Source organism: Netta rufina, assembly GCF_964035555.1.
Source record: "Netta rufina genome assembly, chromosome: 2".
In the NCBI taxonomy this organism is placed as follows: domain Eukaryota; kingdom Metazoa; phylum Chordata; class Aves; order Anseriformes; family Anatidae; genus Netta; species Netta rufina.
Genome location: NC_140124.1, coordinates 26,285,003 through 26,297,395, shown reverse-complemented (window position 1 = coordinate 26,297,395; position 12,393 = coordinate 26,285,003). Strand labels below are relative to the sequence as shown.

At 42.8% G+C, this 12,393-nt stretch overlaps 1 protein-coding gene across 5 annotated transcripts in view; it reads right to left on the bottom strand.

The window, feature by feature from the left end:
- The window catches only part of DYNC1I1 (dynein cytoplasmic 1 intermediate chain 1), a 188,711-nt gene that overhangs the window by 71,492 nt on the left and 104,826 nt on the right, over positions 1–12,393 (bottom strand). For all 5 annotated transcript variants that reach the window (XM_084281301.1, XM_084281305.1, XM_084281304.1 and 2 more), the window contains 3 exons: positions 8,492–8,654; positions 7,217–7,316; positions 2,076–2,201 (listed from right to left, as the gene is read on the bottom strand). In XM_084281301.1, coding sequence (XP_084137427.1) covers positions 2,076–2,201; positions 7,217–7,316; positions 8,492–8,654 — 389 coding nt within the window. The remainder of the gene's footprint in view (positions 1–2,075; positions 2,202–7,216; positions 7,317–8,491; positions 8,655–12,393) is intronic.

The following is a 12,393-nucleotide window of genomic DNA, read 5'->3' as shown; positions in this document are numbered from 1 at the left end:
AATAACTTTGGGCTAAGATATTTTTTTCTCATTTTCCATCTGAGTCAGTTAGCACAAAGCCTTTGTTCAAGAGACCAACACTCAATGCATTTTGCTTCCCCATTTAATCTCATGCAGGTAATCCCATCCATACGGAGATGCAGAAGATATTCCATGTCAGAAGCCTGAAAATGGTAATTCAAACATGGTTCCAGCTCCTAATGAACTCATAAAGCAAATTAGCTAAGGAGAGTTTGACCAAGAAAAGAAATATTTCCCATGAACACAAGAACTGATTTCATTACACTGAAATATGATTAGTCCAGGATGCATGGTGCCATGTGTGCCACATGTGTAGAAAGCACAGTGCCACATGTGTCTCAAAATTCACATGCTTTATGGTTCTCATGCTAAAATTCAGGACATGCAACTTAATAGAGGAATTACACAGAAGCCCGACAAATGCAAACCTCTACCCATCACTTTGCCCTACGTGTGCTTTTCTAATAGAGAGTACGGCTTGTCTCAGTATCTCAGTTCAATTTAGTGAGCCATACCTTCCCTTGTTTAAGTGCACCAGCTTTTAAAACTAGATAGAATTTTTAATTAACAGAACACATTGTTATGTTTGTAGTCAATCTCCCCTTTGTGTAGGCAGTAGGGCTACCCTGAATCTGGTTATTAACTTGCAAAATCAATCTAGTTCAAGGATTATTCTTCCAAAACAGCAATGGGCGATCTCTTCGCCTAAATATTTTGTTTAAAACAGTAAGCTGCATGTACATCCTAGAAGAATTTCTAGGATGGGATCTGAGCTAAGATCTTAAGCAGTCTGAAAGAACACATCAGTCTGTTGAATATGATATCCAGAAAAATGCAAGTTCTCATTTCAAAGGTATTACACACACACACAAACACACACACACACACACACACATATATGTATATAAATCTGTATGGCATATTTGCTATGCAGGCCTAGACTCCTTGTGAAGTTGTTTTTCAGTATAGCAAATTAGAAAAACATGCCCAGAATTAAAGGTTACTTAATCGGGTTGAAGCAGTAACTTCAATTCCAGCAACTCCCTCCCACTATGTTACATCTGATAATGTACCCAAGTCCAAACATAAACTTAGTTCAAAAAGATGTTTGGTCCTTGAATGTAAAATGACACTTAGCTTACACAATTAGCCAGGTAATACATATCCTTCCAAGAGAAGCAATTTTTACCGCAGTATAATCTGCATTTTACTAATCTCTGATTGTTAAGTTTTACTTGCTGAAACTTTTCCATATGGTGTTTTGAATGCCACTGTCCTGTATTTAATTACCACAGAAGGATATTAATAAAGAGGCTGGAAATTTGGCCCAAGCCCTGCTCCACCATTTGGATAGCTTGATGGAGATAGAGCCAATGAGCAGAACATTTCTGTCAATATCAGGTTGTGCCACTTCACACAGAAAAGCAGTGGCAAAAGAGAATTAAAAAGACCTAAGAAAATAAAACATCCAACTATTTTTCAATTGTTTACAGACTTTCAAAACAGCATGGTCATAAAGTACCATTGAGTGAAGGGAAATACTGGTTTGCTAACCTACAGGACAGTCAAACAGGAATTGGTGGAGTAATCCTTGTAATTGAGACAGTTTCCATCAAGCTGTAAGACGCATGCCCAGAAATGCACATTGTGCTTAGGAATTTTACAGGCAAAACATGATATTGAGCAGAGCCAAGGCAACAGTAGGCAGCTTGGAGTACAGAGGATGCGAGGAAGCTAACGTGGGTGGGAAAGCATATGTTGCTGCCTGGATGAGGAAGTGGTACACCACAGTTACTTCATAAGTGCAAGGGTTTTATAAACTAAATCTCTTAGGGACTGTTTTAAATAGACAAAGAATGACACGCAGTCCCTGACAGGCTTGCAGCATTGTTAAAGAGGGCTGGATGCCTTCTAAAAACACTGGACTGCCACTTGTACTTTTTCCAAAAATGCTTATTTTTAACTTCAACCTCTTCGTATAAACAGTGGGCAGATGCGCCATGTAGTAAACTCTGTTTTGTCTAGCATGAAATTAATGGCTTCCTCCAGCTTACCTGACAATGGAAAACATATTCTGGTGTGGTTTTCTTGAACTTCATGTTCCATACCAAGGCTACCCCATCAGGCTCATGTGGAGCATCTTCATTATTGTTATAAGATGCAACCATCAACTCAGGGTACTAGAAAAAAAAAAAAAAGGAAAAGAGAATGAAATAAGATGGATGATGAAGCTGTGCAAAATCAGATGAGAAAGAAATAATCTCACACTACATATGGAATATCTGGTTTTAATTATAATACGTACGATTTAGCTACATTTTGTTTTTCTATTTTGCTGGTCCCTGATGTCCTTAAAGCCCCTGTTCCTTGCAGTTATTCTCACATACCACAAAGGCAACATTATTTTCTGTAGATAATTCTCAGAAAAGACAACTAAAAGGATATTCATAAAGGGAAAGTAAAGCAAGGAATTTGGTTAAGAGGAAAAAATTTGAAGGTTTGAGCAATTTGCTTAAGCATTTCTTCAGGGACAAACCATTGTCTTAATTGATTTTGGTAACAAAACCAGTATGAGTACAGCACTGGCTTGCTCTTATTCTGAAATTCACAATTCTTCAGCATCCCTGAGAACTATTCGTTCTTATTTCACTATGCACTCCTCCAATTCACTTATACATAAAGACTTAAAAGCTCTTCTTGAGCAAAATAAAACATTTTCCTCACAGAAGCTCAATTTTGCAAGATGCTGAGGACATCTGATAAAGCACAGGGTGACCTCAAATTCCACTGACTTAGTAAGACTGTTGCAAAATCAGATCCGTATTTTCTTGTACAGCCATTATCTACTGATGTATATAAGCAGATATGCACCACACATATGTATTTGCTGTTTATATATACATATATATATACACATGATATCATATATGAAACATCAGTATTTCATGCTCTGTTGATGACCTTGTGCTGTTTTGAAAGACCACAAACAAAACTAGTAAAAGAACAGCAAGTCTGAAGTATCACTCATAGAATACCATTGACTTGATGATAGTTACACTGGGATTCTGTCCCACACAGCCTAACCTAATCCTGCTGAAACATTTGCTAAGACAAAATCATGTTTAAACTTGGCAGAAAGGGCTTACATTATGCACGCTTCACAGCCTTCTGCACAACGGGCACTTCTGCAGTATATTCTGGGCTCTTTTCATATACTTCAAGTCCCCTTTTCAGCTCCCAGCAGCAAGGACATAACACTTTGCCCCCCAAAACAAAACAGTTACTTTCTGCTGGTACAACAGCACCCAGTTTCCTGTATTTTTGATACTCTGCACCTCTGGTAACCTCTGTCCTTCCCTCTAAATAATCCACACATAGCAGTGGACCTTATGGCACATTTGGAGCAGAGCATGTGGATCTGGCAGGCCAATAAGCCAGCAGCCCATGCTCACAGGACCCACACTCTCCTCTTGTAAACTAGGAATGCTTTCCCTCAAAATTTCACAATGATGCCTGCAAATCATTTTCTCTGTCTTTCCCAGGTAAATTCCTGCCAAACCATTCCCCACTTCACAGGGGAACCACGCAGCTGGTAGATGTAGAGGAAGCGGGACAAAGGAATTGCCAGTGGTGCTACCGGGAGCTATGAATTTGGTCCACACCAGGCATCTTAGATATTACAAAAGCCCCTTTATATCATTATCAGTGGGATTGGACACCCTCTGATCTCAAAATCCATTTGGATGAAATAATGTGCGCAGCTGTAATTTTTGCCATCAGCAGCTCTTCCTTCCCACTTTGGGTACACTTCCATGGATAATACATCACGGAGCCGATGATTTTTCTATTCAAAGTCATCGTTCCCTGTAAGACCTGAGCCAGGTTCCAGACCTGTGGGTGGGAGAACCAGTGACAGCATGTGGCCACCAAAGCTGCCTCTTCCCCTTTTTAGAAAAAGGGGGCTCTGACTGAGAGGTACTTAGATCCCACCAGACCCTGTCTGGTGGCACAGCTCATAAGGGCACCCAAACAACTTGTATGGGATTTGGAGCATATGCCAGACCAACTACCTCTTCGCCCTCCTCCAGAACTGAGGGAGACCTGAGAGTGGTTCAGTCCCACACCTGCTGGTAAACCTCTCCAGACACCTCCCTGCCAGCCTGCCCCCCACTGCTCTCACCCCATCTGGGCACCCTCTTCTCTCCCACGACGGGGATTGCAACCACTTCAGAACAGTCAGCTTAGCTCCTTCTTTGAACTTTCTCATCCCAGCCTGGCCCTGGTCCAAGTAAACAGCGTGTGCAGAAGGCTTGTGCCAGTGCATCTCATTTTTACCAAGCAGGTCAGCTACCATCGGAGCCAGCAGCTGAGCCCACGGTTTCGAAGGAGCAGTGACCTTGGCAGGCAGAAGCGACGAGCCCTGCCACCGGCAGCCAGCCAGGCTGTGTGACCAGGTCTGAAGCACCACTTTCCAGGCACTCTGGGGCTTGTTCATGCCTCTAGAGAGTTTACCGAGCACGTTCAGGTGCTCACTGACTCAAATCTTGCCGGTAGGTTTCGCAATCACAGTTTATGCATCGGACTGGAAATGCAGTTTCAACTCCACGCAGACGGTGGGGTCATACCTAGCTGGGCAGCAGCACTAAGAAGCTTTCTGCTTTACAGTAACAGAGCCAAGTGCAGCACCACAAATCCATGCTGGCAACGCAACCTCGATGCTTTTCTCAATCAGCTTGCACTTAGAGCTTTCTGCTCCTCGCTGGGTGCCTGTCTGTCCTGCCGCTGAGAGCTGAGAGCGGCGTGGGAATGCTGCTGTGTGAAAAAGCAGTCAAGGCTGCTGCCTGCGAGTCGAGAGGGACACGGCAATAACCCCGCGGCTGCGGCTTTCCTGACTTTAGGCAAGCTAAGTTACCTCCTCGCAGACAAAGCAAGGTGTTCCCACGCTCTGTTTACACTCGCTCTGCTGGGCCTTTCCCTTAGATCCTTGATGAAGGATTTCACCCATTTTCCCTTTGCTCTGCAAACGAATCAAGGGGCTGGTGGGTCAGCTTTAATGGTATGAATGATCCCACATGTTCGGGGCCGTATTTTACATGTGACTCGGAACAGAAAAACTTGTTTAATCAATGCATCAAGCTCCTTTGTTTGATTAAGTTTCTATTCGCCTCCGGGGTGTTTTGCAGCAGCAGTTGTATCGCAGAAAATTGAGCAATGTGCTCGGCCGTTCCCATGGTTATTCAAGCTGTCCTTTGGCAAACTGGACACGGCCGCGGCCTGCAGCGTGTGCGAGAAGAGGAGCTGGTGGTTAGGTGAAATACCACTGCACACCTCGAAGCAGGCAGGAGAAGTCGTGGTGCCTCCTCCCAGGCCGGCATGGGGTGGTGCGGAGGAGCCCCCGGCGTGCGGGAGCCCCCATGGTGGAGAAGCCCCCATAGGGTGCTGGGGAGCTGAGTGTGAGGAGTTAACGGAGGGGAAGGCAGGAGGGGCCACCCGGGAACAAAGAGGTGGGAAGCAGAACATGCCTGTGTGCCCCAGGGGCTGAGCAATTACATTTGGCAGTGCTCTTCTGAGGCGGCTTTTTTTCTTGCTGCCCTGGGAATACAGTACGAGCTGCCTGTTAGGAAAATATCAGATAAGAATTCCATGTAATTTCCAGCCCCTGAACAAGTGAACAACCTAAGATAAGTGTTTCCTCAGGCTTAGATTTGATTTCTGTGGAAATCCATATGTGCTTAAAGGCCACCCACATCACACCAGCGCATACCTGTTGTTAAGCTGATATTTTGTATGAAAGCAAAGGGGTAAATCGTTCATTTCGCACACAGGGCGTGAGCTGGATGTCACAAGCAGACTCTAAACTCTGAAGAGTCTGCAGCTGGCTGTTGTGCACACAACCACAGTCAGACCGCGAGGCCTGCTCAGCACACCAGCAATGCTTACGCTCCTGTCCTGCCACCTCCTTCAGACGGTCCACTGCCACCAACCCTGAGAAGCTCCCGGGATGATGGAAGGAGCCCAGCTGCCATTTTACAGGGAAGGAGAGAGTGACAGATGAAGAATCACTGTGCTACTCAGCTCATATGTGGCCTTAAACACCCTCCTTGTCCCCAGGCATATCTAACAGGGTGCAGAAAGAGCAACTTCTTCCACAATTAGGCTAAGCAAAGCTTGCCCTTAGCTCTATGCTAAGGACCCTGGAGCTCCCTGGGTTCCTTCCCAAGGAAACTATCTGCTATGCTCCAGGCTGGCACCTAGGAACAGGCCGACAGGGATGATGCAGAGAGGATGACAGCAGCTGGAGAGAAACTGCGACCAAATGAATTTGACATTCGGTCAAACTATGACCTGTGGTGATGTGTGTGTACTAACACCAGCTCTCCAGTGGAGTAACTAATTAACCTGATCTCTGTGCCCTGCTGATGTGGCTGTGCTGGCATTGGGAAGCTTAAGCAGCTCTCTAGTCCTAGTTTGCAGTATGACAGTGCTTTGCACTGCACAGAAGCTGGAAACCTTCCAGGCACGTTACTGTAGCGTGCTGCCTGGGCAGCTGCAGTCTTGTCTCCCACAGCTTGGAGAGAGGACCCAACATTTTTAGAAAGATGGTTTTTCAGCCTTTTCAAGTTGGTCATGGACTGAACAACTGTCAAAGTTGTTCAGTTGTTCACATTTTGGGTTTTAGTATATTAAAATATATATTTAATATATATATTTAAAATATATATATTTTTATAATATACTAAATATTTAAAATATATATTTAGTATATTAAAATATATTTAGTATATTAACATATATTCCTCCTTATTTTTATTTTTATATATTATTATGTATATTATTATTACTTACCTAATTATTTTAATTGGTTTAATTTTAAAACTTTTGCCCTAAAAGGAATTCCATGTGCTGAAGGAGTGGAGGGAGGAAGAAAAAAGGAGAGTTCCTTAGTCTTGTTAGGTTTGTTAGCCTTTAAAGTCCTGATTTTGAAGACCAAGTAGCATATACAAAAATGACAACTTCATTACTGCCCCCTACTCTTTGTTATGGAGAAACATGCATTTGCTCACTCAGCGCCCTGCTGTTAGCTAACAAATAACATTATACTCTGCAGAACGAGTGGCAAAATTATCCTGGCCGTATTTTTTTAGGGAGAAGTTGGAAGCTATATAGAAACATATCTCCCAGCTTCACATCTTACCTGAAGAGACCAATCCATACAGGTGACGACACGATGCTTCGACCAATGCTCATCATAGAACTGACGATTAAAGGAAAGGTTGGCTCCTGCTTGAACATCTCTGTGAATCCAAACAAAGTGACACTTTTTTGAGGAAGCAGGGTTCAAATGCTGTGAAAATCAATGCAAAAGTTTCTGACTAACTTCTGGAGAAGTCTGCCACCTTCATTTAATTGCTTTCACTGACAGCCTTGCAGGGAGTAGCAACATTACACTATGGAACAGATTTACAAGTATTTCACAAAAACAGATTTCTTAATTTCTGCTGCTTTTCTGCCTCTTTTTTTGGCTGGCTCTTCTGGGCCACCCTGGGCCACCCCTGCCGCCTTTGTCTCTCAGGACCTGGCATTCAGCACCCCCTTTTCTGAATCTTCACATCTAAGCTATAACCAAAATTCTCTTATTTTTGACTGCTGAAATCATGAAGTTAGAGCATCTCCTCCTGGCCATGGAGATGGCAAATGCTTTCTGGCACCACTAGAACCTGCTGAAGCTCAGTGCTGGTGCAATGCTGCTGCAGGGATGCGTTTAGCTGGTCACAGGGTTAACATGCAGTAACTTAAACACACAACACAGCTCCTGATTTGCCACGAGGCTTCAGTGGATACAAAGCTGTTGAAACCTAAATACTTCCTCTTGTGCTAACAAGGTTTGCTTCTTGTACCCCCTATAAACTGCACAATCTGCAACCTGTCACCTCCAGTCTTATGTGTTTGGATTGCAGACACTTTGGGACATCATCGTTTCCATCCACACAGTGCATCCCATAGCAGGATCCATTACAGACCTGGTGCAGCAGTATGATATAAACAACAGTAATTTGCTTTTGTAAAAATGCCATAATCTAAGTACACAGATGTATACTGCTGGAATGTACACGTGCACATATACATATCCATGTGTACACACATATTTCTGTGTTTCAATTATTCATATTTTTCTTCAGAATTTGAAGTTTCATCCAAAAAAAAAAAAAAGAAACAAAAAGTTAAACCATCTGAGTAACATTTTAAAGAAAAAAAAAAAAAGCACCACAACACAGTGATAAAGCACAAAGCTATTTTACAAAATAATTTAGGCTGACAAAGTGACCCAGGACTTCAAGGAGAGGTTTTACCCTTTTCTTAGCTATTAAAATGTTTAGTTTAGTTTCAAAAGTAAGGTTTCTTGGCATTGGATTTTTTTTTTTTTTTTAATAAGCTTATTTTACAAAAGCAAACAAAACCCCAAACTGACCCATCTTTCTCTTCTACATCTCTGCCACTGTAGTCAAAGAATATGTCTGAATCTTCAGCCAAAGCTCGCTCAATTACACGTATTGTCCGGTCAAAAAATATCAGGAATTCTTCTGAATGGAGAACTTGCTGTTTTTCTTCTTCTGTCAGTTCTCTGGGAGGAGCTTTGAAAACAAAAAGATGTAGTTAAAGAGTATGACATTTTACTCCTTTCCAAGTGAATCAACATCTTCAGGGAGTTTCTTTAGACAGGAAAGCTTGCTGTAGTACTGTCAAGACAAAAATTAAGGCTTTACTCTTAAAATCATGACTAAGATTTTTTTTCAGTATGTTTGAACATACTCCTGTATGTTCCCAGAATGTAGACTTTACGCAGAAGAGATCCTATATCTCACATATTTATTATTCTGAAATGGAAAATACTTAAATCCCCAGATTAAATAAACGCAGCGTTCCTATTTCAGGAAATCTCTGCCTGACGTTTAGGCAATACCTAACTTGAAAAAGCAGAACACTTATGTAACGGGGGACCTGTCAGAGGAGCCAAAGATAAAATAATCTTCTCAATTTATACTGCACTTCTTTGTATTAAAAGGGCTCTCATAATCTCTCCCTTCACTTCTTCCTATTTCTTCTTGGTGTCACTGATAAATTTTCTCCTCGCTTTAGAGCTTTTGTAAGGCACTGAAGTAAATAACTGAAGATATTCTCCGAGGCAGCAAAATCTAAAGCGAGTGACCAAACCCCATTTTATTTCAGGCGGATTTATTCCTTGCAAAGCAATCTTAAGAGTGAGAGCTTGGGCAGAGCTGCCCTGGAGGGGTGGGAGCTGCCTCAGGCTGCGGGCTGGGGAAGCTCATGTCCCTGTGCAGCCAGCAGGATGAAGTTGCTCTTTTCCACATACATGGAGATGTAGGTGTGAAATTCCAAAGGGGTATTGCCAGTAAAACCCTTTGTCTGAAAAAAATCAGGATGCACCAGTTTCACCTCTCCATCAGTTTTATGACTTGGTGGTAAATTACAATTAAAATGTGAGCAACTGTGGGAAGGTAAGTTGGGATGCTGCTCTACACTGTAAAACTGCTCTCAATTACACTAGCAGGGTCATACCAATAAGGTGGCAAATCTGTGTATCAATTATGCCTTTGCCTACCTGTGATTTTAAGCAATCATTTTAGCTGTATTTCAGAAGCATGTGTATTTCAAAAAATGCCATGAGTATCTCTGCAGTTACACCAAACCAGCCTTACAGCTGTGTCACATTTCCAGCCCGAAGAGCTCTGCTGGCATCATAGGAATTATGCTAACAGGGAACACTGTTCCAAATTCATAATTAGGTACACAAACATCACTCAATAAACAGACAGATTTATTGCAAAATTACAGAGGCTTGTACTTAGAGTTTAACTGGTGACCAAAGGTCTCCCGCATTTGGCCTCGCACTACAGATTTGAGGTGTTTGCTTTTGCAAGTGACCTTGCAGTCTCCCTAGGCCATACTGGGTTAAAATACCAGCAGCTAAAAAAGATAATTCAGCACTGTGCCTCAGAGAACACCAAGCATAAATTAAAGTTTAACTCCAAGCCCTGCTGTATCTTAACGTTTAATTAAATGCGGAGTGACACAGCTCAGAGCTGCACTTCAAAATTATTTCCCAGTTGCTGTGCTGCACAGCTACCTTCAGGTGTTGGAGAGATGTAGCCCTTGCTTGCCATCCCATTTCCCTGTGGCTCATGCTAGGTTTTCGTGCTGACAGCTGCCTGAAGAGGCAGGAACTGGCTATGACTCCCCTGCCAGCTCCAGGGGTAGGGAGAAATTCAAAGGAGCAACTACAGGCAGGAGCACTGGCACGGTAAAGCAGTTCTGCAGTACTCAGCTCCCCCAGTTTTCAGGGTATTTGCTTTTAGAGCACTCCCTGTGGTCGGGAGAGGCTGTTATCACCACGTTTAGGTTTGCCTAACCTGGTCAAAGCTTTTGCTCTAATAGACAAAATCTCTGCACTTCATCCAGTCTAAATAAAGAGGGCAGGAAAAATGCAAAAGGTGGAGGAGCAATTTGGCCCTCGGGAGACAAAGCAGCTTGGAAGTTAGAAACTTTAGCCTCTGACGATCTCCTGTGGCTGTGGCCCTCTGCCTCCTGCCACCAGGTTAGGGGGCCCCGTGGAGCTCCACGTATCCAGAGAAAATCTCTGTCCCCCTGCGTGGTCCCCCTGAGTAGCAGAGCAACCATTACCAAGGTGGGAGCACAATTTGCCTCTAAGTGCTTTAGACTTAAGCAATGCATGTTAAAAAAAATAAATAAAAGAAAAAAAAAAAAAGAATGACTAGCAAAAAAGTACAGGTTGACCTATTGCAGCATCCCCTACTGAATAGGAATTGGCACAGAGGGAACTCATCTGGCAAGGAAGGCTGTAATGAGGCAATATCCCACTGTCACCACTAAAGCATCACTTTCCGAGAATCAAAGACAACAAGCATGACAATGCAGCAAAATGGCATAAAAGGGGAGCAAATAACTGCAACTGGAAAACTCACTTTAAACTGCTCCAAATGCTAAAAAGTGTTCGCTAAATCAAATCCTCTCTACAGCCTGGAAATATAAATTTATTACTCAGTCATTTGCCCACTTGGATTGGCAAAGAAAGTACAACCAAAAATCAATAGAAAGGGGAAAGGCAAAAAATAAACAGCTTGGGAGCTGTGGAGTGTTCACAAGCAATGGAGACACAAATGATTGCAGTTCTACCTCAGCAAAATCTCCCTAGCAGTTAGCAGTGATCTGTGGGAGGCCAGCAGCCTATTAAACCCTCTTCGGCATCAGAAACACCTTGGCTAAAGTTTGTAGGGCATAAATCAGCTTACCTCATTCATCTGACTGACACACCAGATGCCCCCTGGCGATATTAAGCTTCATATTTTAACCTTATTTTCTTCTTTCATTCGTCTGCCTCTGAAGTTTTATTTGAGGCAATCTCTTACAAGAATGTTAACATCATTACTTTTTCCAGTGTAAAACATTTCTGTAACTACTGCAAATACATGGAGTATAAGCAAAAAAAAAAAAAAAAAGAAAGAAAAAAAAAAAAGACAAGCTTGTTCTTTCAAATATGAAGATTTTGTAACCATTTATCTTGCAGAGCCACTTCCATTTTCCCCTTGTTCCTTTTTCCTGACTGTCCATTACCTTGAATAAAATAAAAGAATCCATGTAATTTTCTGCAATTTCTCTTCCTATCTAGAGGCTTACAGTTACTTTGATCTCAGCTTTCAGGAGACATAGACTCTCTTCAAGGAAAGCTATGAGAAATATAAGTGGCTGATCAAAGTATTTTTTTGTTTTGTTTTGTCACAGAGACCTATGTGATGTGACAATATCTCCAGAAATTCTAGGTAGGAATACAGCAATTGCCTTCAAATATCTGCTCTACCTAAAGTAAAAACCAAACAAACTACATCTAACCCTCCACGTCTAGCAGAGCCCGGTGTGATGCTTAGCTTACCAGTGCTGTAAGTTACGTGCTTATTGCCTGAAGTGCAATGAGAGTTCCCAAAAAGGAAGCCCCATACTTTGCTCTCGTTTATGTTCAGCAGCTTCGTAATAAAGCTACTGTGCCCGTGCTCTGCTTCCCGGCTGGAGGAGCTGGACTGAGCCCATGGCCTTGCACAGCTCACTGCAAGAGGTCCTGTGCTGCAGCCCACATGGGACCTCCGAGCTCTGCCTGACCCCAAGAGTGCCACCAAGCATCCCGTCTGGTCACAGAGCCACTAGAGCTTAGCCATGAGCAGGGTGCTGCCCCGCTGCCTCCGGAGCTCCCAGGTCACTCACATGTATTGAAGGAGCCCTGTACTCATTTTAATGTATAATATTGTACAAAATAAGATGGAATTTACATTTAAAATACAA